At 44.8% G+C, this 27,778-nt stretch overlaps 1 protein-coding gene across 2 annotated transcripts in view; it reads left to right on the forward strand.

Annotated features, from left to right (window-relative positions):
• The window catches only part of vldlr (very low density lipoprotein receptor), a 159,848-nt gene extending 133,496 nt beyond the window's left edge, over positions 1 to 26,352 (forward strand). For both annotated transcript variants that reach the window (XM_084324036.1, XM_084324035.1), the window contains 3 exons: positions 20,877 to 20,957; positions 21,397 to 21,566; positions 25,304 to 26,352. In XM_084324036.1, the coding sequence (XP_084180162.1) occupies positions 20,877 to 20,957; positions 21,397 to 21,566; positions 25,304 to 25,339 (287 nt within the window). In that variant the 3' untranslated portion in view covers positions 25,340 to 26,352. The remainder of the gene's footprint in view (positions 1 to 20,876; positions 20,958 to 21,396; positions 21,567 to 25,303) is intronic.
• The last annotated feature ends 1,426 nt before the right edge of the window (positions 26,353 to 27,778 follow it).

The raw sequence follows: 27,778 nt of genomic DNA on the forward strand, positions 1-27,778 counted from the left end.
GCAAATTCAGGTCATTAACTGACTCTGTGATTTACTCAGGGATGGTAGGTCGATTTACTCAGGGATGGTAGGTAGATTTACTCAGGGATGGTAGGTAGATTTACTCAGGGATGATAGGTAGATTTACTCAGGGATGATATGTAGATTTACTCAGGGATGGTAGGTAGATTTACTCAGGGATGATAGGTAGATTTACTCGGGGATGGTAGGTAGATTTACTCAGGGATGGTAGGTGGATTTACTCAGGGATGGTAGGTAGATTTACTCAGGGATGGTAGGTGGAATTACTCACGGATGGTAGGTAGATTTACTCAGGGATGGTAGGTAGATTTACTCGGGATGGTAGGTGGATTTACTCAGCGATTATAGGTAGATTTACTCAGGGATTATAGGTAGATTTACTCAGGGATGGTAGGTGGAATTACTCTGGGATGGTAGGTAGATTTACTCAGGGATGGTAGGTAGATTTACTCGGGGATGGTACTGTAGGTGGATTTACTCTGGGATGGTACTGTAGGTGGAATTACTCAGGGATGGTAGATAGATTTACTCGGGGATTGTAGCTGGATTTACTCAGGGATGGTAGGTGGATTTACTCAGGGATGGTACTGTAGTAAAAAAAAATGTTAAAACGGACAACTAGGTGTAAAAGGCTACTTAAAGTGACTACTGTCTGTGTTTAAAAGTCTTGATAGCTGAGGGGACAAAAGATTTAGCGTAGCGGTTGGTCCTACTCAATGGAACGTCATAACGGCGGCCAGAAGGCAACAGCAAAAAATGCTGAGACAGAGCATGGAGAGGTTGTTTTCTGATGCTCGTCCCCTTCTTGACCACCTGGTCCGTCCAGTGAGAACATGGGTCTCTCTGTTTGACCCCAATTATTTTGGAGCACACTAACAATATTCTGTAGGCTGTTCTTATCTTTAATAGATAGGCCACTGAACCAGCAGATAAAAGAAAAGTAAAAAGTGCTCAGGATATTTACACTAATTATACATTAAAAGAGTTCAGCTTTCTCAACAAGGAGATCCTCTGCTGACCTTTTTTTGACAATGGTTGTACTTAAGTTGAACTTCAGTTTACAATAAAACACAGTTCCCAGATACTTGTAGGATTCAGCGATCTGGACATCCTCGTTGTGAATTACACTGACTTGATGATCGGAGTTGTGTCTGAAGTCAATTATCATATCCTTAGTCATAGAGACATTGAGGTCCAATTAATTCTCATCACACCATTTCACAAAGTCGTGAAGTACAGGTCCATGATCAGTCTCGGAGCGCTGCAGTAGGGATACAAGAACTGTGTCATCTGGAAACGTAACCAGATGCCTGTGGTCGTGAAGCGATCTGCAGCTGTCTGTATACATAATGAATAAGGGGAGACAACACGCAACCTTTGGGGGAGCCGGTGTTAGAAATAGACATGTTGGACATCTGTCCATTGACAAAGACCTGCTGGACCCTCTCAGTGAGGACATTTAGAATCAGCATGAGAAGCTGGTGTGAGAGATTGAAATCAGAGTCAAGCCTCTCAATTAAAATGTGGGGCTGCATTTTGTTAAAAGCAGAAGAGAAATCTGCAAATAAAAACCTTATTGCTAATGAGGTAAGCGCCACTGGCCTGAAGTCCTTCAGTTATTTTTAGTCTTTTGACCTAGGGATAGGTATGATGGTTGACCTCTTCCATAATGTGGTCTGACCTAAATCTACACATATCTGGAAGAGTCTAGAAAACACCCAACCAAGCTGATCAGCACAGTGGTGGAGGGTGCGCCTGCATATCGAGTCAGGACCACCAGCTTTCCTTAGTTTAACCTTCTTAAATGATGCTATGACCCAATCTTTGGAAATAACCATTTAGTTTTGGGGTTCCAGGGAATCCATGCATACATAGATATTCTCTAAAAAGTCAGAACTTTCAAAGCAGGAGAAGAAGGAATTAAAAGTGTTTATCAAGTCAGTGCTATTTACTCCTTTTAATAGTAGTGGATTTATTCCTCCCAGTGTTAGTGTTTGTTAATAGATTTACTCTGGGATAGTAGGTAGATTTACTCTGGGGGATAGTAGGTAGATTTACTCTGGGATGGTAGGTAGATTTACTCTGGGATGGTAGGTAGATTTACTCTGGGATGGTAGGTAGATTTACTCTGGGACTCTGGGATGGTAGGTAGATTTACTCTGGGATGGTAGGTAGATTTACTCTGGGATGGTAGGTAGATTTACTCAGGGATGGTACTGTAGGTGGATTTACCCAGGATGGTATAGCAGGTGATTGTAGGACTTAATGTGTGTGTGCCCTCTAGTGACAATGTTACATGCTTGCCATCTAACCGTATGTTGATGAGACTATATAATATTGAAAAGGGTTGTGGAATGAATTACTTTGCTGTGGTTAACTCTCTAGGTTGCTTTCTGCTTGAGATATTGTCAGATTGGTTAGGGGGGGGGGGGCAGCAGCAGCGAAGGCTCTATCTCCCCTAGTTTTGAGCCTGGTCCTAGGCACCTCGGAGCAGCAGCAGCTTAGTGCTAATCAGATCTATGTACAGAGTTGTATAATATATGTACAGTGATATAAGGTATAAGGACAGTATGGTAGTAGTAGTCAGACTGGCCAGCAGCATAACTAGTAAGAGTAGGATATGTATAGATATAGTAAAGGACTGTCGGTAAGGAGAGACGGGTATGGATAGGTATGTATGCGGTGAGAATAAATATGTGTATATAAATATATACTGTATGTATATACAACACTATTGTACATGCTATCATACAGAGCTATGGGTTATATGCAGGTGTACAAGCAAGTATATAGAGGGGTTATATGCAGGTATATTCAGACAAATTGATATATATACTGTATATATATATATGCGGTAAATATAAAAAGTGTAAATATGCTGTATATACAGCACTGTTGTACACGCTATCATACACAGTATATGGGTAGACTGTGAAGCAGTAGGTCGGTATAAATTGAGTATAGGCAACAGAGTTCAGAGTTGTACAGTATGGGTAACGGAGCCAAGGGTGTTGTCAATGGAGTTGATATGGTGGGGCAGGGGGTTCTGTCAACATGGTACAGAGTTCAGAGAGATGGGGAAAGAAGCTGTCCTGAGTCTGCTTGACTTGGAGTGGAGGTTCCTGTAGCGTCTCCCGGAGGGGAGGAGGGCAAACAGTCCATGATTGGGATGAGAGGTGTCCTTGACAATGCTGTGTGCCTTCCTCAGAAACTGTTTGTGATGGATAGACTCAATAGTACTAGGGAGTGATGTACCGGTGATGCGTTGGGCGGTTTTCACCACCCTCTGCAGTGCTTTCCGGTCTGAGGCAGTGCAGTTGCCGTACCAGACTGTGATGCAGTTGGTGAGTATACTTTCTATGGCACTCCGGTAACAGTTCACCAGAATCTGAGGGGACAGGTGGGCTTTCCTCAGTCTCCTCAGGAAGAAGAGGCGTTGGTGAGCCTTCTTGGGCAGTGATGAGGTGTTGAGGTTCCAAGAGAGGTCCTCGGAGATGTGGACTCCTAGGAATTTGAAGCTGGAGATACGCTCGACATTGATGTGTTCATTAGGAAGTCTAGTATCCAGTATATGGATATGGTCAGTTTGGTTATCCTTTTAACCGGGGATATCGTTAGGTTGGTTATTCTTTTAACCAGGGATATGCTTAGGTTGGTTAGCCTTTTAACCAGGCATATGGTTAGGTTTAGGGATGTACCGATCGCATTTCTTTGCTCCCGATCATGTGATTTTGAGTATCTGCCGATACCGATCTTTCCCGAACCGATCTTTCACATTAGTAACTAGGGATGTCCCGATCCGATCACGTGATCGGAATCGGCGTCGATCACGTGCTTTTCAGAGTATCGGGGATCGGGAAAAAATTATAATAAAAATCGGCAGTCAAAAAAAGAAAATTTTTATTCAACAAACATGACCATGTCCACGTCTTAAACTCATACGGAGGCCTTAGTTTTGGTTTTAAATTACATATAATATATCATCATTAATGTATTTATTGTCACACAGAGCAGAATAATTATCCACAACAAACACATTCCCCTTTAATTTTCACCGTTGCAACAAACATTCCCTTTAATTTAGACGCTACACGCTACACGCGACCACAACAACAACACGTCGCTCCCGAAACACAGTTAATATCCACTGACTTGAGCAGCTAGACTTAATGTCAGAGGTTTGGAACTAAGCATTTTAAAATATAAAGTCAAGCCAGTTGCAATGTTTGCAAGGAGGAGATTCCGCGTGGAGGAAAAATTCATGAAGCAGCAGGCTGGAGGCGAAGTTTTCAGACTAAATTTTCACCTGGAGGATAACGTTACGTGACTGAGGTTTATCGTCGCCGTTTCAGACCAGAATGGACCATTACGTAAGTCGAACACTGAATGTATCCTAATGTGCAAACATATATTGAAACTTTTAATATTTCTCATATGAAGCAGAAGCACATTTCTCAGGGTGAATGTAATAATAAAAGCCTCCGCTCTCGCGCCCCGGACTATTATAGGCAACAGATGGGCTTGTCTCGCTCTAGTTTCTGACAAAAATGCGTCAAAATTGATTACTAATGTGAAAGATCGGATCGGAAACGATCGGATCGATAGATATTTAAAATCACATGCTCGGGATCGGATCGGAAGCAAAAAAAGGCGATCGGGACATCCCTATTAGTAACCAATTTGACGCATTTTTGTCAGAAACTGGCGAAGAGAGACAAGCCCCTCTGTTGCCTCAATAGTCGAGCACGGCGGCTCACATTACATTCACCCTGAGCCCCTGAGAATGTGCTTCATACGAGAAATATTCAAAGTTTCAATCTGTTTGCACATTAGTATACATTCACAGTGTTCGACTTACGTAATGATTTGCTCCATTTTGGTCTGAAACGCCGACAATGATCCTCCGAATGTTGACGTTATCCAGGTGAACTTCATTCAAGCGAGGCATTGCAATCAATACAGCTGTTTAGCAAAGCACCAGCCGCATCCCCCATTCCTTTGCTTGCTCTAGTCAACATAACGTGACGTATTAGATTGGTCATGTTGAACGCAGCTCTGTTCTTTCCTCCACGCGGAACGTCCGCCTTGCAAACATTGCAACTGGCTATTGGACTGGCTTCGGTTTCAATTTAAAAATAAAATGCTTCCAAACTTCTGACATTTTGTCTAGCTGCTCAGAGTCATCAGGTGGACCTGCCGGTGTTGCGGGAGCGACGCGTTGTGAGGTCTGCTATTTTCGGCATACGTCACTATCGTGCGATGGTGTAAATCAAAGGAAATGCCTTTGTTTTGGCAAATTCTTCTGCTCTGTGCGACAATAAATAAATGAATGATATGTAATTTAAAACCAAAACTAAGGCCTCAGTATGAGTTTAAGATGTGAACATGGTCATGTTTGTTGAATAAAATAAAAAATATTAAGTGTTTTACTTCCCCCCCCCCCCCCCCCCCCCCCGATCTTCTGAAAATCATGTGATCTGCCCCAGATCACGTGATCGGATCGGGACATCCCTAGTTAGGTTGGTTATCCTTTTAACGTTAGGTTATGACTATAACCAAGTTCTGTTAGTTAGGGGCGATGCTTGGCATCGCTACTGCACTATCTCGCGTACGTGCACGCGTACTGAATAAACCACAAATGTACCTCTAATACCAGTATTAGTCTGACCACACCCCTCATCAGCTTACCTTCATAAGCAGGTGTGTGGTCACCTGCTCTCCTCCTTCCCAAGCTTTCACCACAAGGTGAGGACAAGGGCTGCAGCGGCCGTCCGATGCCAAGCATCGCCCCTAACTAACAGAACTTGGTTATAGTCATAACCTAACGTTCTGTATCGTTAGTGGCTTAGCTTGGCATCGCTACTGCACAAGGGAGGCCAAGCGGAGCCACTTGGCTGACAAATACACCCCGCTGACAGCCCCCCAAAACCATCAGAACAGGGAGGGCCGAGCCCCCCCGACCCCCCCTAATGGAGGGTAGCCCCCCTATTAGGGACGTCACGGGAGGGCGACGGACCCGACCGTGCGAAGAGGCACTCAAGCAACTCAACGCACAGGGTGAGCAGACCGTGGCTTGACCCCACGACTACACACACGCACAACCCGCATGCCACCCGGGAACGAACGGAGGAACAACCTCGTTACTGCCCCCAGAATCACGGGGTCAAGGGCAAACCCAACCCCGTGGCAAGGCCGTAGCAGCGGAGCACGAAGGAAGACCCAGACCCACCAAAAGGACTGGACTCCCTAGAATGGGGGCCCGGAGAAGTCCATGATGCCAGCATCAAGACCCCACCAGGTGGGCACGTAGTGCCCCGCCCCCCACATCGCCAGCGTATTCGGACAAAGGCCCCTCAGTTACTGCACCTGGTATTCCCAGGCGGAACCAACCAGGCCAGAACCTGCCCAGCTTCCGAGATCGGACGAGATCGGGCGTGTTCAGGTCGGTATGGCCGTAAGCCGAGCGGGCCCCGTCCCCCCAATAGTACACCGCCTGGCACACTGACCCTGCAGAATAGGCAGTCAGCATGGCCGTAAGCACACAAAAAAGGTTAACCAACGGAAGCAGGCAGCGCACCGGGGAAAAACCAGGCAACAGGCTGTTAACCCTAGCCTGGAGACTGCGGACGAGACAGGCGCCAGAGGGGACAGCTGAACACAGCCGCCCCGGCGGAAGGAGCGTAAGCTGGCGGTGTTGCATGACCAAGCCTCCATTCAACAACCCCCACCCAGAGGGGTCGAGGCAGAGAAGGCTGACACGATTGGCAGACGTCATGAACGTGCAGGGGCACCCTCAACCGGTGAACCCGGGAGTTGACACTGCTCCAACACACCAGGGAATCAACCACCTCGGTGTTACCCAATGCGGTGGTTGTTCCTATAACCCCTCAAGAAAAAACTCCAAAACACACCTGCGGGTATACACCGGCTATACCGCAGTACAAGTGTTTCAGTTTCCAAAAAGGGTTAACCCAGGCCTACGGGTCGCAAACATCACTTCGGACCGGGCCTGGCGGTACGGGAAGCACAGGGTCACCAGAGGAGGTCAAAAAACCACCCCCACAGGCCCCTCTTCGCCATGCGTGAGAGAGGAGCGAAAAATAATGGAGAACCAGCCCCTAAGCACACCGTACCTGGTATTCCCCGGCGGTCTCCCAACCAAGTACTAACCAGGACCAACCTGTGTAGCGGCCGAGATCCGACGAGATCGAGCGCGTACAGAATGGCATGGCTGTAAGCCATGACGACAGTGCTGAGTAAAAACATACCCAACCAGGGTCTCCATAGCGCTTAACCCTGTGACACCCAGACCGACCTGGCATTTTTCCCCCTGAAAAAAGCCCAAGTCCCTCAGGGTACCAGAACAGCAGATCTGCATCCCCGGCGGACAACGGGTTCAACCGATCTGGACCAGCGTGACCAGAACCAGTCCCGTGCCCTAACCACGCCGACATGCCTACTCCAGGAGAAGGGCAGATATGCGTGTTGATCTTAACATGAAAAGAAGGCGCCACCCAGACGTTCGGACGAACCGCGCCTGGTGGCCCACCCCAAGGGCGTGAGACCCCACTACATATGTTCAGATCCATCCCGTCATCATCCCCCAGACATGAACGAGAATCCGTCGACAACCCACCCAGGTCATGGGATGTGGTCGCCGGAAGAGGAAAAACCCCCATCTCAGTTGCTTTATAAAAACGCTGTTTCAACCACAAGCAACCAAGGCGTGCCAGTCAATCGCCTGTTTACAGCGAGCTAGCACTATACGTGCGTCGGGACACACCCCCATCAATGAACAGGCTATTTAGACCTGTCATTGAATCCCCAAGGCGCCCAGGGGAACGACAAGAGGGGTGTGACACTCCCTAACTCCAACACTTCTGGAATAGAAAGAAGGAAGTATCAACAGTATGTATCCCAGTCTACACAGCCGGGGTAAAAAATGTTCACATTTTTACATCCCACCACCCTCCCATAGGAAAGAGACGGGGATCCCCAGAGAGACTTCCCACGCGAGCTGTACAGATTGAAAAGAATATATTGCACCTTGAGCCATGTAAAAAACTGGTTTTAGGGCCTCCGGGGAAGAGGCACCGAACCCATACACACTCAATAAACGAATTGAATCGAATATACATACAATAGAAAAGGACCCTTCTAGAGGGTCCACTCACTTTGACAATCTGAGGAGGAAGGCTCTGTACTCTGATGGAGGCTTCCTCACATGGAAGAAGGAGTCCGAACTCACAGAAGGCCTGAGTAGGCGCTTGGTGAGGAGGAGCCCTGACCACCCCCCCTGAAAACAGATCCATCACATGGACCTGAACAGCACACGGAAGTCCTACCAACAGAGACGCGCACGGTGACGTACTCTATGGCGGGGGAATTCCTGCGGTGCACACGCCCAATATACCAGGCCGTGGGACCAGGAACTCCCTCCCCCCCCCCCCCCCCCCCCCCCCCCGTAACGTGCCGAACCGCCACGTGACGGGAACCTTGAAGGACAGGGGGTGTACCCCTGACCGACAGAACAATGGGGAGAGGAAAGGTTACCAGTTCACCCCTTTACGACCCCACACCCATGATACGACGTAACGACAAAAAGAGAATATGACACAGTCATAGTCAGCTCTATGAAGCGTTTCACAGCTCCACACAGCGCATGAGCTAACCTGCTATCTGATTTTTACTAAGGAAAAACACAGAATAGAGAAGGCTCTAAGAACCCCGGTCCAACATACACATGTGCTTCTGTGGCCAGTACAACCCAGTTGTAGGTCACATGACACACACAACCCATCATCACCTACAAAAAATGGCAAAAACACTCAACAGAGGAACGCCGTTTTTTATTTTTTTCACAATGAGAGAATACATCATTCTTGATTAGTATCGACCACAGGCCTTGCTAAGCACACATGACAGCAACCAAACCAATTTCCCTTTAGGAAATAAGTTTCTCCAGCAGATTTAGCACAACCTCAGCAATCAAGCTAAGAGTCACATCGTATCCCTACCACACAAAAGACACAATTAATGCACAACATGTCTGATAGGAGGTGATAAAGTCCCCAGGGAACCGGGGGGGGGAAACACAATCCTCCTATTTTACCCTCAATACGGCCAGTTAAAACAGGAAAACCTGTTAATGTGTGAACTCACTGTTCATTGTCATTACAGTCTGAGAAAGAACATTCTTTTACTCACTTGTCACCAAGCATAGCTACATAGGTTAGTTGCCTTAGTAGTGAGTACACGGTACACATAAACACCATGATGTTTCTCACACAACAACCAGATCAATACATCACGATCTGCACGGAGAAGCTAACTGCCAGTGACAAAAACAGCTCACACACAACCCGCAACGTATCCCAAATGTATTGCAACAACACACGTTTTGGGAAAAAACACCGTTTATCCACAATACATTTAGCAAAGTAAAACCAGAAGACGTGTTATGAGGTCTGGCCAACCCCGTACCTACCCGGAACGCAGATCAGCGAAGTGCAGTCAAACTCACAAGACACCGTAGAACACAGCCGTCCTGTGTTGTTCGACCCGGGCAGCGTCGCCGCTCCACCAGTCGCTACAGTCCTCTTTGTTGACGCAATCCCCGTCTAGGCTCAGGCAGGGTCGACGAACATCCCCTGTCAAGGATGACGTCGTGGTCAAGAGTGTAAAACATGTTAAAATCAAAGCACGTTCAACAGAATAGCATCAAGCTAACGGCTGCTCCAACCGTTCGGGTGCTATTGCTTCCGCTCGCGAGACGCCGGTCTAACGACGCACGCGATCAGAAGCGAGCTCCCGGCGGCGCGCGAGAAGCGAAGCTACCCCGCGCCAGGCCACTGACCGGCTAACCGTAAGCTATGAACATGTAAACAATGACATAACACTCACCCAGACAGGCCGCCGTTCTGAACCCTCCTCACTTTTTAAGAGAAAAGAGAAAACAAGACGTCAACACCGCTTCACAACGGTGACATTACCACGTCCGGCGGAATCAGCACAGTACCAACTGGCCTGTATAGCTGACTTTGAACATGAATCTGCCGCTATCGCACATTACATGCACATATCCCCTCGTGAAGGAATACTCTCATTTGGATATGAAAGATGGGGTCTTAACACGGTGACAGAGAGAATCCACTCGTCCAGAACACACAGGGATCACCAGTGTCAATGGTCGCGGCCCACTAGTTAAACTATAATGGTCGCCAGATCAAGGCCTTCTGTCGCCTAGGCGGCTAAACAAAGGACCCTAGCCTGGGGCCGGTTTCCATAAACTTTGTCAAGTAGCCCCCATAGCACTAACAGACAAGTGGAGCCCGCCAGCAAACACTACTCACCCAACCTGGAACGCACCGCTCCTCACAACAGCGGCATGTCCGACAGTTCAGCTGTGGCCTGACAGGTTTCACCCCAACAAACACAGCAAGGAACTGCAGTTGAGAAGCATGCAGCGGCGTGCTCCCAATACGAAAACCGGTGGAGGGTTTTTAGAATGATCATCTTCTAGACACTCCAGTACGAAGACAATATCGCCGTATTTTCTCGAAAATAGTGAGAGAGAAAATAAAGATATGATGTCAACGTATCCTTGTTTCCCAAGCTGTTCCTAATCCAATTTCTTCCATCATGGTGTCAAGTGTGGGGATCTACCGAGGCACCTCTTCCTTGTGGTGAAAGCGAGAAGGAGGAGAGCAGGTGACCACACACCTGCTTATGAAGGTAAGCTGATGAGGGGTGTGGTTTCAAGTTTCTTCAAGTTTCTTTAATAGTTGTCATACAGAAGTACAGAATACTTTTGTACAAAATGCTTCTTACTGTTGCGCTCCAGAGACTGTGCATGACAAGATAGTATGAAATAAAAACATAGTAAAAATTAGAAGAAAAAAAAGAGGTCACAGTGTTCAGTTTAGACATATGTACAATGTTCGTAGACGTAGTTACCATACAATATACAATACTGTGCAGTGTACTAATATACAATACTATATAGTGCAAGGCATAAATGGACGAGGTGCAGTTTAGGTACAATTCACAGTAGGTGTACGAGTTGTAGTGCAAATCCTTTATCAATAAATATAAAGTGTAAGTGTGTTTGTGTGATCTAAAGTGTGGAGAGTGGGTGCTGCAGTGTGTTGTTTGTTTGAGTGAGTGTGTGTGTGCGTGTGGGTGTGTGTGCTGTGTGCATTTGATGGTTGTTGCATAGTGATTATTGTTCGTTTAGCGATTATTGTTCGTTTAGCAGCCTGATGGCCTGGGGATAGAAGCTCCTTCTGAGTCTTTCTGTGCTCGCCATAAGACTCCGGTATCGCTTGCCTGACGGCAGCAGTTCAAAGAGGCAGTTGTTCGGGTGGCTCGAGTCCTTAATAATTCTCTTAGCCTTCCCCTTGCACCGCTTGTTGTAAATGTTCTGGAGGGTGGGAAGCCCCCCTCTAATTGTGCGTTCGGCTGAACGTGTCACTCTTTGTAGTCTGCTACGGTCTTGTGCAGTGCTATTCCCAAACCAGGAGGTGATGTTGCCGGTCAGGATGCTCTCTATTGTACATGAGTAGAAGTTCCTAAGGATCTTCTGACTGACTTGGAACTTCCTGGTCAGACTAATACTGGTATTAGAGGTACATTTGTGGTTTATTCAGTACGCGTGCACGTACGCGAGATAGTGCAGTAGCGATGCCAAGCTAAGCCACTAACGATACAGAACCAGGGATATGGTCAGGTTGGTTAGCCTTTTAACCAGTGACAGGGTCAGGTTGGTTAGCCTTTTAACCAATATTTTTTTTTTTTATCCACTTTTTCTCCCATTTTTCTATATTTTTCTCCCATCCCAATTTCGTATCATCCAATTCTACCCTCCCCTGTCACGGACGCTGTTTCTTGCCTCCCACAAGCCGGCTGCAATGTGGACTAAGTCATACATGGCACAAGTCCCCTCCGGTACTTGAGGTAACAGCAGTCGCATCTTTTCACCTGCGCAGCTCGATCTCTCAGTGGCGAGGAGTAACGCGTGGGAGGCTCACGCTGCCCCCGACACTTCCTGATTCTACTGCGCAGGCGCACCAACCGACCTGTAGGAGTCGCTGTCCACAACGCCCGATCCCCACCCATCAGTTTCCCACCCCCTAATACGGCCAATGTGTATTAGTACGGACGACCAGCTAAACTGAAAGCAAATGTGGAGCGCAGGGCTCGAACTGACGAGCCCAGCGTCTCCAGTATTTCGTGGCGAGCGCCTTGCCCACTACACCACGTAGCCGCCCCCTGCCTTTTAACCAATCTTAATAAATCTGGATATTGGGCCACTGCAAATTCGCCCCCTAGTGGCCATGGCCATGGATCACTTTTAGGGGGCTGACGCTGTAGCACCCCTACATATCATATCTGCCAGACTGTTACCTTTCCAGTGATACCAATGTTATTGTTCTAGTCCAAATAGAACCAGAGATATGCTAGTTTACATATTGAATGTCTCAAAATTGACTGAGAACTTAGTTTTTTCAACATGCATTGGTGACGTTCAATAATTATGTAAAATGGCATATCTCTGGTTATATTTGGAATAATAATATTGGTATCTCTGGAAAGGTAATAGTCTCTTCTGTCTTTCCACAATGGCTGATATGAAATTTAGGGGGGGCATAGTCTCCCTAAAAGCGATCTAATAATGTTGATGCCTGCCATGGCCATTAGGAGGCGAATTTCCAGTGGCCCAATATCCAGATTTCTTCTAAATATATTGAGCTACATATGTACCAAGTTTGACGGTTTTATCACAAAGTGCACAATTCTTCAGCTAAGCTGCCCCGCTAGGAGAGAAAAGAAAGACTGGAGAGAGAAAAGAGAGCGACAGTATATACATTTTTCACGAAGGTGGGTGTGTAGTCCATGAGTGAATTAACCTGTTTGCTTAACCCATAGCGAAATAGACTACCTTTGCTTCCCTAACATTAGTTACTTAATATCGAAGTTTTGAGTTTTTACATTTTGCTCCTCTTTTAGCCGACCTTTAATCAATGCAGGCACATTTTTAGTAAGCTAAACAACAAGCAACTAAATCAGTTGTACCCCCAGAAGCCCCGTCTCCCCGTCACCCTACCAATGAACCAGCTGTACTCCCAACTGAAGGTGAGCAGCAATGTGTTGAATGACAGTTGACATAATTGCATGGGTTCTGTGGGAATACATTTTTTTATTTGTATGAAAAAAGGAAAAATTATGAAATCCTTTTTCAATGATAAGAGTTCAAAACATGGTTATTATTTTTCCACATCATGATCATTATATGAAACAACAGCGGCCTATAGTCTGTATTGGATAGAGATCTCGCACATTTTATAATAATCATAGCGTTGTTATTTTCATAGCTGGTAAGTTCAAAATAGCCAAATAATGTGACACTAAACAAATACCTTGCATGCATAATTCAGGTGACTGTAGCCTAGACAGTGGTGCATAACTAACATGCTTTAATTTCATGGGCTCTGTAAAGACTTAGTTAGCAAGCCCCTGTTTACTCAGGGAACCTATATTGTTCTTCCTCGGTTTACTCAGGGAACCTATATTGTTCTTCCTCTGTTTATTCTGGGAACCTATGATTTCCAGATTCTAATCAATGCACCTGGGTTTTTTTTCTTCTCAAGTCGTTATATCCTGCCATTTAGATTATATGAATAGGATGAGTTACAGCCCAACCTTCTCAGCGCTGGGAGATGATGTTTACTTCTTCCAACGCTACTTCTTCTACTACAATGTGATTTGGCTCCCAGTGGTAACGGGGAAGCCAGTTCCAAACGTTCTAGTTCTATGATGACACTGACCCATCCTCTTCTTATAGTTCTATGATGACACTGACCTAGCCCCTTTCGTGACTGTGATGCAAGCCTTGCTTTAATACACAGTCACTTGCTCGACGTTACTAGCCATGTTAATGTGCAGCATGAAGCACTGGTTATTTACGAACGGTTAGTTCTAAATTTATCACAGATACATTTCAAAGGTACTCACAGTTGCACAAGGGTTTCACACACAAAAGCGGGGTGGTTTGAAAGCTCGGCGTTGCTAATAAACATTTTAAATAATTTTTATAAACGAGTAAAAATCACTGAGCTAGCCTTGCGTCAAAATGGCTTCTTCCGCATTTGACATGCCAGAGCGCTGTGATTGGCTTCTTCTCTTCTTCTGCTTTGTCACATGCCTGGTGCGCCCAGCAATCGCAGCGCTCCGGCATGTCAAATGCGGAAGAAGCCATTTTGACGCAAGGCTAGCTCAGTGATTTTTACTCGTTTATAAAAAAAAAATTCAAACCACCCCGCTTTTGTGTGTGAAACACTCGTGCAACTGTGAGTACCTTTGAAATGTATCTGTGATCAATTTAGAACTAACCGTTCGTAAATAACCAGTGCTTCATGCTGCACATTAACATGGCTAGTAACGTCGAGCAAGTGACTGTGTATTAAAGCAAGGCTTGCATCACAGTCACGAAAGGGGCTAACACTGACCCATCCTCTTCTTATAGTTCTATGAATATGACACTGACCCATCCTCTTTTTATAGTTCTATGATGACACTGACCCATCCTCTTCTTATAATACTATGATGACATAGACCTATCATCTTACATTTACATTTTGTCATTTAGCTGACTCTTTTATCCAAAGCTACTTACATGTTCTGTATGAGAAGTCAGCAGGAAGGCTACAACTCTTTCAGCTGAGTAACAATGTTCATCAAGCAGTGTTGAAACTTGGGTGCTGCAGTGTTTAGTGCATAGTAATAGAGAAAAATAAGTATAGTAGGTAGTAATATAGTCAAGGAAGATTATTTAGTGGAAGAGTGTATGATGGTAGAAGACAGTAAGAAGGTTAGAGGTTATTTTTTTCTTTGATTGAAGAAGTGTGTTTTTAGTCGACAGCGAAAGATTGGTCTGGTTTCAGCTGTCCTAACTGTGGTGGGAAGTTCGTTCCACCATTGTGGAGCGATGACCGAGAATAGGCAGCTTCTCTTTGATGACCCTCCCGGAGCTCGGATAGGAGTGGGTCTGAGCGAGGCGGCCAGAAGATGTAGAGCGGAGGGGTCTTGAGGGTGTGTAGTTAGACCATTGACCGGAGGTAGGTGGGAGCTGTTCCCTTCGCTGCGCGATATGCCAGGTCAAGGACCTTGAAGCAGATTCATGCAGTGATGGGGAGCCAGTGCAGCAAGTAGTGAGTTGACACTGACCCATCCTCTTCTTATAGGCTAGTTCTATGATGACACCTCTTCTTTGTACTTTTAGCCTGTCCAGTTTTTTTTTCTTTTTTTCTTTTTTCTTACATATTGTGTGTTTCTATAAGTGTGGAGCATCATGACCGGTTATATTTTCACCATCACTGCTCTCAGCTGTTCTCAGTCATCAAATGTCCAGGTACATAATGTAGAGATGTGTATATCCAGCATTGTCACAGGGTTTTGTCAGTGTGGTACAAGGGCACCACCTGGTGGCAACAGCAAGAAACGGCAACAAAATAACCTGCATACACATTTCCACCAGGCCTAAACACATTCAGTATATCATGTGCTAGTGGTTGCCTTCCAAAATAAGAAGGGAAACCATTGTATACCAGTGTACAGTAAGGGTTTTCATGTCGAGGACTGTCAAGGAGATGGACCCTCTTAGAGCATTGTGTTAACACTTTGAGCGCCACGCCTGGTTTTCCGTTTTACCGGCTGAATGCCACCATCGGCGCCAATGTTAACGTTAATATCGCCTAATCTATGTTTTAAATTATGGCTATGTGTCTAATCTGCCCATCGCATTATCAAAGACTATTTTCCAGTCAGTGCTGTCAAGGCAGATTGTTTTTTTATCGCGTCGTTTCCGTTTTAGAGCATTTAGAAAAGCCCCCGTTTTGATATAAAAAACAGCTAATTCTGGAGCATTCTATGAAAATCGTCTTTTAGTGGAATATTCCACAACGTTGATATTCGTCTGCCTTTTTATGAATCGTTTTCAAATAAACGCTAGATGATCAATATTATACGTGCACGCAAGCACATTACGGCCGCGCGCGGATAATCGCTCCGTTGATTTCCTCACAGACTTTTACAGTGAAACCGAAAGAAGACATTTCACAAAACAGCTTATAACTTCATCAAACTTACTCTGATTATCCTAACACTGATAACATAGAGTCCTTACCTGACATCAGATGGTATCCAACTGGTATATTCCAATTCCTGATCACCATTCGAAAAAATCGATACGTGTATGGATCCAACGCGATACTGTAGATCTCCATGATCCGCGGGGATCTGAGGTTCCAGAATGAACTGTGGTAACCCCGGCTGGATCAGTGAACTGGAAAATGTGGAGTACCGGATTTTTTTCCCCAAGTCCATTCCAAAATCACTTATGTCATCTGGGAGACGACAGGGGGTGCTTTTTTCCACAGTGATCGCCGGCGCCCCTCGGCTATACTCGGGTAGGCTCGGGTGATGCAATCATTTTTCAGATCGCTAAAAAAAAAAAAAAAAAAAAAATCGAAATCGAAATCTCGTGAGTGGCTAGCAACCACCTATAAAAAAAACCAGAGAAATCTCGTGAGTGGCACGGAAAGTGTTAATTGGTCAATTTAAGTGTTATTTTTATACGAACAACCTGAGATCTCCCCAGAGTTCCCTGACCCCATTTTTGTAACCACTGCTGTATAGATCTGATCTGGGATCATTTTGAGAACCATTGCTGTATAGATCTGATCTGGGGATGATTGGATTATGATGAATCTTCCCTTTTTTATGGGGCAGTTAGAATGTGTTGAGCTGCCAAGGGACAGAATCTTATCTCTGATGGAAGAAAACCAACCCATCTCTGTTGGGGGTGTAATGAGTGTAGATACACTGCAGAGACCCACATCCACTGTGTAGATACACTGCAGAGTGCAGACCCACATCCACTGTGATTTATTTTTTACTTGCCAATGCACTGTCACCTACCCACGATCCCACTTTGGGTCGCGACCCGTAGTTTGAGAACCGCTGATTTAGAGGATGTTACGGAAATGACAACAGCATTGCTGTATAGGAAGGGATGGACAGACTGAGGGTATATGGACTTGGGCAACAGACGGAGAGAAAGAAGAGAGAGAGAGCAGCTCCTTTACAAAATGGGTCATCAGCTAATCAGATGCAGCCCCCTTTAGGCTAGAATTTAGTTTTATGTTGTCTTCGTGTGGACGGGACACCAAAATGCAGAGAAAATACTGCATTTTCATAAATATCTGTATATGTGTGGACATAGCCTTAGTCTTTGTTAAGAATTCTAGTGACTCACTGTGCTGCCACTGGTCTTATATACTTGTTTGCGTGAATATGGCCACCAGTGATGTCATCGGGACATTGAAACCAAGTGTATGACATTGACGATCCAACACAACACAATGATTCAAGGTCCCTGATGACATCACTGGTGGCCATATTCAAACTAATTTACTTTGAATAACTAAATTAATGTGTGCAAAATAGAGTGAGAGTATGTGCAAAATAAATCTGCATAGTTTTTTGTGTATTTTCTTTAACCAAGTTACTCTCCAATGCTGTCAGATCCTCCGTGTCTGGAGGATTGAAGCTCATCCATTATGGATAGATAACGTTAGCCATAAATTCCCAAGGAGGGGGACTTACAACAGTAAAGGCAAAACAATTTTTGGTATTCCTATGACATCAAAGCTTTCTCACAGCTTCAACATGCATGTAAAACTTGCATGACTCCTTCCCCAGCCCCCATCCGGAGGGCTGGCTCTCTCTTTCTCGCTGTCTTCTCCAAAAACACAACTGAACCTAATAAGCGATTTACCACTGTCTTTCTGTAATTTATCTACCCGTATCACCTAGGGCCTAGGCAACAGCTCTCACTCTGTCTCATACAGATTCAGTCTAAAAGACTAAATGCCACTTTTCCAGAATTCATGCTTATAACCGTACGTATAAGTCTGTTATAACCATAATGAAAACGAGTCATATCTTTCAAGCTGTACCAGGCATGTCTCTAACTAGCACCTGTACCAGTCATGCCCCTAGCTAGCACCTGTACTAGTCATGTCCCTTGCTAGCAGCTGTACTAGTCATGTCCCTTGCTAGCAGCTGTACCAGTCATGTCCCTAGCTAGCAGCTGTACCAGGCAGGCATGTCCCTTGCTAGCAGCTGTACCAGTCATGTCCCTTGCTAGCAGCTGTACTAGTCATGTCTCTAGCTAGCAACTGTACCAGTCATGTCTCTAGCTAGCAACTGTACCACATATTCCTAGCTAGCAGCTGTACCAGTCATGTCTCTAGCTAGCAGCTGTACTATCGGTTAGTTTTTTCTTAATTTTCTTTTTAATTTGGCAGTTTAAAATGTAGCTAATAACGAAAACAAATTAAAATGATGATAATATGGGCGCTCTAGTAGCACAACATGTAACGCGCTGCGTCGCAAAACGGCCGACCCGGGTTCGACTCCCGGACCCAGCGTCCTTTGCCGAATGTCTTCCCCTGCTCTTGTCTCCCCTCTCTCTCTCTACCGGACTGCCCGGTAGTACAAACCAATACAAATCTACAAAAACATATATATAAAAAAATAGCTAGCACTTGCCCCTGACGGGACACATTCTATAGAACCAGAAACTGTTGCTTACATTGACAGAGCTACCTAACAAAGTGGTCAGGAGATTGACTACAGGTACCATCGATAGCCGATAACTTAAGCATAATTTGGTGGTGGCTATTAAAGGTTTTTCTTTTACATAAAACGTTTGTTTATATATTCACTTTTCCACTTGTATAGACCGTTTTAAATCCATTTCCTTTGCTCTCACATTGTTTACACCTGTGTGAAGTCCCATGTTATAGTTTGGCAAAGCTGTAACCAGTCTGACCTCCTTTGATTGACAGGAGCTTGTTAGATTCCAAGGGAGATCATACAGACCAATCTATTTGAAGCATAAGGGCATGTTTTACACACCTCCAGTGCACTCTTTTCTGTGTTCCACATCATCCCTGTGCTCATGGCTTATTTGTGCATTCTTGTGCCCTTTTCTCTACTGTGTGCTATAGCGCCAGCTTTGCCAAATTCATCAACTTAGTTGCTCTACGTTAGTGGTCAAAAACTCCCATTGGATAAGGCTACCTTTTAATTTAAAGCAGGCCTGTCATGTCTGTCATGAGCAGAACATGATGTAGATTATTGTGTTGTAAATTGACGTTATTTTATTGTCTATGCTGCTATTCTAATGCATTCTGCCACTTTGCACTCATTACATCCACACTGATTATTAATATATTGCAAATGAGATGTATTTTATTGTTTTATTACCTGCATTGTTTTACATTTGTTCTTATTCTCTGCACTGCATTTAGTCTATGTTATGCAAATGTTTGTCTTTTTACTGCTGTGAAGCACTTTGGGCTGAAATTCTTGGATGAAAGGTGCTACACAAATAAAGTTTTAGTTTATCTTGTTTTTCTGTGATTGGTCTGTGGAGTTAAAAGTAGACTAAATATGACTTTCTGATATTTTCCTTCACACTTGTATTGTATTGTAAACGTTTTCCCCAGTAGCATTCCTAACTGAAACTAAGAGGCACTAAGCTGCAAGCTAATGTAACTATTATTGGTTTATTTGACTGTTGAGGTATTCAGTCTCCCAGAGGCTATGTGAGCTATCTGTTTGCTATGTGTGATGTGATCTGTAGGATAGTTGTAATGTGATTTGTAGACTAGTTGTGACATGATTTGTAGGCTAGTTGTTATGTGATCTGTAGGCTAATTGTAATGTGATCAGTAGGTGTGATGTGATCTGTAGGCTAGTTGTGATGTGATCTGTAGGCTAGTTGTTATGTGATCTGTAGGCTAGTTGTAATGTGATCAGTAGGTGTGATGTGATCTGTAGGCTAGTTGTGATGTGATCTGTAGGCTAGTTGTAATGTGATCTGTAGGCTAGTTGTGATGTGATCTGTAGGCTAGTTGTGATGTGATCTGTAGGCTAGTTGTGATGTGATCTGTAGGCTAGTTGTAATGTGATCTGTAGGCTAGTTGTTATGTGATCTGTAGGCTAGTTGTGATGTGATCTGTAGGCTAGTTGTTATGTGATCTGTAGGCTAGTTGTAATGTGATCTGTAGGCTAGTTGTGATGTGATCTGTAGGCTAGTTGTGATGTGATCTGTAGGCTAGTTGTGATGTGATCTGTAGGCTAGTTGTAATGTGATCTGTAGGCTAGTTGTAATGTGATCTGTAGGCTAGTTGTAATGTGATCTGTAGGCTAATTGTAATGTGATCAGTAGGTGTGATGTGATCTGTAGGCTAGTTGTTATGTGATCTGTAGGCTAGTTGTTATGTGATCTGTAGGTGTGATGTGATCTGTAGGCTAGTTGTTATGTGATCTGTAGGCTAATTGTAATGTGATCAGTAGGTGTGATGTGATCTGTAGGCTAGTTGTTATGTGATCTGTAGGCTAGTTGTGATGTGATCTGTAGGCTAGTTGTAATGTGATCAGTAGGTGTGATGTGATCTGTAGGCTAGTTGTGATGTGATCTGTAGGCTAGTTGTAATGTGATCTGTAGGCTAGTTGTAATGTGATCTGTAGGCTAGTTGTAATGTGATCAGTAGGTGTGATGTGATCTGTAGGCTAGTTGTAATGTGATCTGTAGGCTAGTTGTTATGTGATCTGTAGGCTAATTGTAATGTGATCAGTAGGTGTGATGTGATCTGTAGACTAGTTGTGATGTGATCTGTAGGCTAGTTGTAATGTGATCTAGACTAGTTGTGATGTGATCTGTAGGCTAGTTGCGATCTGTATGAGATGTCCAGTATTGACTGTTGGTCTGTTTCGTCTTCCAGAAGCCAATGTCAGTACATCTATCCATGAAGTGGACTCTACCGCCAGAGGCTCTGCTGCTGCCTGGGCCATCCTGCCTGTCTGTAAGTATACTGACCGGTATGCACAAACACACACTCAAACAAACACACACATATAAACACACACACACTACATAATTGTATCATCATCTCCAAGATCACCATCAGCGATATTGCCATTCACCTCATTTTGTCTTCCTATTTTCTTTGAACACGTGACACTGTATCAACAAAGAGAAATGTACCTTCAGTCTCAATTTTGAATGAAAAACGGCAAGCCCCCTTTTGTTCCAGATATCTTTGTTATAAGGAGAATGACCTAGTTAAACCGTTTTATGCTTTATAGATTTGGGGTTTGGGAATATCCACACTAGCTAGCATGTTTATCACAAAGTTCAGCTACAGGAAATAAAAAGTCAATGACAGAAGTGGGAGCATATAATGTGAATATTTGGTCACTGTGCCCTGGTGAACTTGTTTTCCTTCCTTCCCTCCCTCCCAGTGGTGTTGGCCATGGCAGCGGCAGGCGGCTACCTGATGTGGAGGAACTGGCAGCTTAAAAACCAGAAGAGCATGAACTTTGACAACCCAGTGTACCTGAAGACCACAGAAGAAGACCTGAACATCGACATCACCAGACACGGCTCCAATGTGGGCCACATCTACCCAGCAGTGAGTATAGCGAGGGTGACTGTAACATGTAGATATGCAGCTGTTATTTTTATTTAAAGAAATTCCCATATCGCCCAGCCCTAGTGTAGGCAGGGTAGACCTTGCTTCCATACCCACCTAACATCCTACAGTGATAGACCACCTATATGCCCACCTAACATCCTGGAGTAATAAACCTTCCATACCCACCAGTAATAATAATAATAGATCACATTTCTATAGCGCCTTTCATAGAACCCAAGGTCGCTTCACAATCAGGACAAAAAATAGGGCTAGGGAAGTAGGGGGAAAAAAGGGGATGAGGGCAGGTAAGGGATAATGGATAATGGACCTAATCTAAACTAATTGATGGGGAAAAGCCTTGGTGAAGAGGTGTGTTTTAAGAGCAGTTTTGAAGGTGTCCAGGGTTGGGGCGTTGCGGATTTTGGCGGGGGGAGAGTTCCAGAGGGTAGGGGACGCCACGCTGAAGGCTCTGTCCCCGAAAGTCCGTAACCTGGTGCGAGGGATGGAGAGGAGACCTAGATCAGAGGATCATAGGTTCCGGGATGGCGTGTGCTGGTGGAGGAGATCAGACAGGTATCGGGGGGCGAGGGCATGGAGGGACTTGTAGGTGAGGAGCAGGAGTTTGAAAGTGATGCGGAACTTGACTGGGAGCCAGTGGAGGTGGATGAGGGTGGGGGTGATGTGCTGCCAGGGCTTGGTGTGAGTGAGAACCCTGGCAGCTGAGTTCTGAACATACTGGAGCCTTTCCAGGGCTTTGCTGGGTACCCCGAACAGGACTCCGTTACAGTAGTCCAACCGGGAGGTGATGAATGAGTGGATCAGGGTCTCAGCCACAGAATCTGAGAGTGAGGGTCGGAGACGGGAGATGTTTTTGAGGTGGTAGAAGGCAGACTTGGTGGCGGATTTGATGTGGGAGTGAAATGAAAGTGTGGAGTCAAGGGTGACGCCCAGGTTACGGACTTCGAGAGACTGGGAGATGGAACAGCCGTCAACGTAGAGGAGATCTCCAACCTTCCCGAGTAGTGCCTTGGGGGCCACAACCATGAGCTCTGTCTTTTTGCTGTTCAGTTTCAGTAATTTGGTTGACATCCAGGTTTTTATGGCGTGGAGGCAGTTGACTACGGACTGTGGGGGGAGCTGGGAGGATGGTGAGGTACTGATATAGAGCTGAGTATCATCAGTATAACAATGAAAGTTGAGTCCATAGTGACGTATAATCTGACCGAGGGGGAGCATGTAAATGGTGAATAGTAGGGGACCCAGCACGGAGCCTTGGGGGACACCGTGGTTGACTGGGGCCGGGGGGGAGGATGAGCCGCTGACGCTGACAAACTGAGATCTATTTGAGATATGAATGAAACCAAGACGGAGCTGTACCGGTGATGCCAAGGTTGTCGGATAGGCATTTGAGGAGGACTGAGTGGGATATTGTATCGAACGCCGCAGAGAGGTCGAGAAGGATGAGGAGGCTGATGTGTCCGGAGTCTGCAGCAAGGAGGAGGTCATTTGTGATCTTGATGAGGGCGGTCTCTGTGCTGTGATGTGCTCGGTAGGCTGACTGAAGGGATTCGTAGAGCTCATGGTTGGACAGATGTTGATGTTAATAAACCTTCAATATCCACCCAACATTCTGCAGTAATACTATCCATCTTGCCATTGTCTCCTATAGTGAACTGACCTCCATATGTATTGCTTTATAGCTGGAATTAGAAGAATCTATTTTATACATAAATTTACACATACCAAGTACATACAAGGAACATGGCTTGGTGCTTGCTCACACAAATTAAACAAAAAGCCACATCTAGAATAATATTTTCTTTTCAATTAAAGTTCAAATGTAAAATATTAAAATGAGTAGCAGTATAGGCTACAGAAGGTGCATTTTAGAGAATATTTGCACCGGTGGAAACTATCTTTGCTGCACACTGGACAAGAGGCAGGGGAACTATGTGAGAATGCTATTCATCGACTACAGCTCGGCATTCAATACCATAGTCCCCTCCATACTCATAGCCAAGCTCAGGGACCTGGGCTTGGGCTATGACCTCTGCCAGTGGGTCTTGGACTTCCTGACTGGCAGACCCCAGGTGGTGAGAGCAGGCAACTGCACCTCCTCATCCATCACCCTCAACATAGGGGCCCCCCAGGGCTGTGTTCTGAGTCCCCTCCTCTACTCCCTGTACACACACGACTGTGTGGCTCAGCGGAGTAGCAATACAATCGTCAAATTTGCTGACGACACAGTGGTGGTGGGCCTGATCTCTGCCAACGACGAGAGGGCCTACCTGGAAGAGGTCAAGGTCCTGGCGGGATGGTGCCAGGAAAACAGCCTCTCCCTGAACGTCAGCAAAACAAAGGAGATGATTGTGGACTTCAGGAGGTCGGGGGTCAAGGACTACAGCCCCCTCAGCATCGATGGGGCACCGGTTGAGAGAGTCAACAGCTTCAAGTACCTCGGAGCCCACATATCCGAGGACTTGACATGGACCACACACATTAACAGTGTGGTGAAGAAGGCACGACAACGCCTCTACTTCCTCAGGCGCCTAAGGAAGTTCCAAGTCAGCCAGAAGATCCTTAAGAACTTCTACTCATGTACAATAGAGAGCATCTTGACCGGCAACATCACCTCCTGGTTTGGGAATAGCACTGCAAAAGACCAAAGCAGACTACAAAGAGTGACACGTTCAGCCGAACGCACAATTGGAGGGGGGCTCCCCACCCTCCAGAACATTTACTACAAGCGTTGCAAGGGGAAGGCTAAGAGAATTATTAAGGACTCGAGCCACCCGAACAACTGCCTCTTTGAACTGCTGCCGTCAGGCAAGCGATACAGGAGTCTCAAGGCGAGCACAGAAAGACTCAGAAGTAGCTTCTATCCCCAGGCTATCAGGCTGCTAAACGAACAATGAATGAACACTACACAACAACAACCACCAAACACACATAGCACACACATCCACACGCACACACTCACTTTAAACAAACACACTGTAGCACCCACTCCACACACTTTATAGCACACACCCACTTTAAACAAACACACTGTAGCACCCACTCCCCACACTTTATATTTATGGATGAAGGATTGCACTACAACTCGTACACCTTACTGTAAATTGTACCTAAAATTGTACCTCATCCCATTTCTGCTTTGCACTAGATAGTACTGTACATTAGTACACTGCATAGTATTGTGTATTGTATATTATATGGTAACTCAGAACATTGTACATATGTCTATACCGAACACTGTGACCTCATTTTCTTCTTCTAAATTCATGCTATATTATGTTATTATGTTATTTGATACTATCTTGTCTAGCACAGTCTCTGGAGCGTAACAGTAAGAAGCATTTTGTATGAAAGTATTCTGTACTTCTGTATGACAACTATTAAAGAACTTGAACTTGAACTTGAACACGTATAGAGTGCACCAATCACATATCTGTGGAAAGAGCTTAACCTAAGCCAACCAAGCAAGCAGGTGGGGGTGTGGAGTGGATGGATAGATGGATGAATGAATGGATATAAGCCAAGCCCCCTCCCCCCTGTTCACCACTGTTACTAACTATGACCCCATGTGTCCTTGTTCCAAGGTGACCCAGTTACATTGTAGCTCAGACTGAGTGATGGTAAGGAAGTGAGCTCTAGTACATGGCTGCCCAACCTGACTACTGTCTTTTTTTCTTTTTCTTTTTTTCTCTTTCTCTCTCTCTCCCACTCTCTAGATCTCAGTGGTGAACACAGAAGATGACTTATCGTAACCAGTCTTCTCGACACCCTCCAGCGTTTTACTGCACCGCCTGTTCCCATGCCAATGGTTGCCCATAGCAGCAGCCCTACCATGTGACCACATGCCTTCTGAAGTGCATTATATTATCTACTGGAATTATTGGGGGAAGAAACATTCTGTTATTTATTATGTGTACATTATAATGAATTCTGTGTCCAACTCTTTCACACACACACACACACGTGTGTCCAAAGCATCAATGGGTGTTGGAGGTGGTGTGGCCTTTTAAGTCCCCGCCCACCCTCCGTCTCCACCCACAAATATGTCAGAGATCCTGTTGACTTGACACGAGGGTCGAGGGTCACTTGGTTGCCGGGGAACCTGGCCCTAACTCTCTCGTTTCTTTGGCCTCTAACGGACACTTATCTGTGAATATTTATGAAAAAAAGGATATTTTAGGAATTGTCTTTAAATAAGATGTAAGTTTCTTTTTTTCTCAGAAGCACGTTCTTACAAAACTGTTCCTCTCTCTGTCTCCCATCTCTCTTTTCCTCCCTCTGTCTCCCCCTCTCTTTCTCTCTCCCTCTGTTTTCTCTCTCCCTCTCTCTCTTTCTCCATGCTGGGTACGTATTAAAGCTCTAAGGATCGCCATGAGAGAGAGGAGTGCATCCTCCCTTCATATGAGAGAGGAGTGCATCCATCCTTCATATGAGAGAGGGAGGAGTGCATCCATCCTTCATATGAGAGAGGGAGGAGTGCATCCACCCTTCATATGAGAGAGGAGTGCATCCTTTGTAAACACTGTACATATTTACCCTCAGAGACATGGCCGCAAATCAGGACTCCTTGATGCACTTTGATCAAATGTTCCTCTTGTAAATAAGATTGTATACATTTGACTGAAATAAATTTTTTGCTATGCTTGGGCATAGTACCAGGGTAGAATTAAGATGTATTTAAGGACAAAAAAGAAAACAATTTAAGAAACACAACTGGATTTGTTAAACTATTTTGTATGTTTATGTGCTGTCGCTGTGGACTTTTCTAGCCTTGTACAGTCGAGGTGGGGAGGAATATTACGAGCTCTGTATTGTGAAGAATCAGATTTGCAAATCGCTTCAAAATAAAAGCAGATCCACAAGGTTGTTCAAAGTGTCTCGTCTCATCTGAAGTCTTAAGTTTTCTTTTAATTTGATATACTCTGCTAAAAAGGATGTTGTTTTCAACTGTGGGTCTATATTCGTGTGTAACCATAGTTGTTGGGGACGTATTCACTTTTTAAATGCCGCCATAGAAACATGAGGTGTGCCAAAATGTGTTGTTAATGACTAATCTTTAAGCAGGATTCCCACAGGGTCTTAAAAAGACTTAAAGTCTTACATTTAATCAGAATTAAATCAGCCTTTAAAAGTCCTTTAAGTTCTAAATATGATTCATGAAATAGGATGAATGTATTTGATTAGGAAGTTACTTCTATGTTGCGATAACTTCTGTCTCTCGAACTATAATTTAAATTGGTTTGGGGGGAAATGTCTGGGCTGCAAAATTGGCAGTATGGTGCAGTTGCGTTTTTGCTACTGGAGAGGGAACCAGCCCTCCTGACGGGGGTAGGAGAGGGGAAAAGAGCGGACCACGAAGAGAGCTACAGTAGGACTAGGAGATAGGCCGCACAACCAAGAGAGATGGAACTTTTAACTAATTCTTTCCTTAGACCTCTAAAGACTTTCAATTAATTTTGCATTCTGCGTGAGACCTTTTGTTTATGTAAATAAACATCCTTTTGATACAACCTGGTCTCTCAATTTATGTTATTTTCCTAATGCAACAGGGGAGAAGAGATGGTGTTTTAGCTAGTCAGCCGTGGGAGTGAGAATTCCACGAACGATTGCCGCCATGAACCACAACAAACTCAACGCAGAGGATCGATAAGACTGAGGCGATGAAGGCTGATAACACCCTAATCTAACAGTACGTTATGCTTCTGCTTAGGGCGCCAGTTTCATTTGCAGCTTTTTTTTCATATATTTATTTATTCAATAACATTACATATCAAGAAAGGGACAATAACAACGCTGACAATGTAACATCACATAATGTAATTTTTTTTTTTTTTTTTTAAGTCCTAAAGATGGCATTTTTATGTAGAGTAATCTATATATATATATATCCCCATGAATGAATGAAAACTATTTAACAGATTGCAGAATGGGTACAATACAGTATGGCTCAATACACACAATTGTTAAGGGGATGCAGACCAGATAAAGACATTTGTCTTGTTTACATCAGGGTCCCCCATTTTCAATTCATAGTGAATTGACATTTCCCCATGTCCAATGCACCTTATTGGATAAGATATGCTGGTGCTCTAGTGTGACATCTAGTGACTGAATGTTATCTATACAGCACTTTTAACGATACGTAATAGATTAAATAAAGAGTTAAAGGGGAATTTTGTTGAAAGATATTA

Source organism: Notolepis coatsorum, assembly GCF_963971535.1.
Source record: "Notolepis coatsorum genome assembly, chromosome: 11".
Taxonomy (NCBI): domain Eukaryota; kingdom Metazoa; phylum Chordata; class Actinopteri; order Aulopiformes; family Paralepididae; genus Notolepis; species Notolepis coatsorum.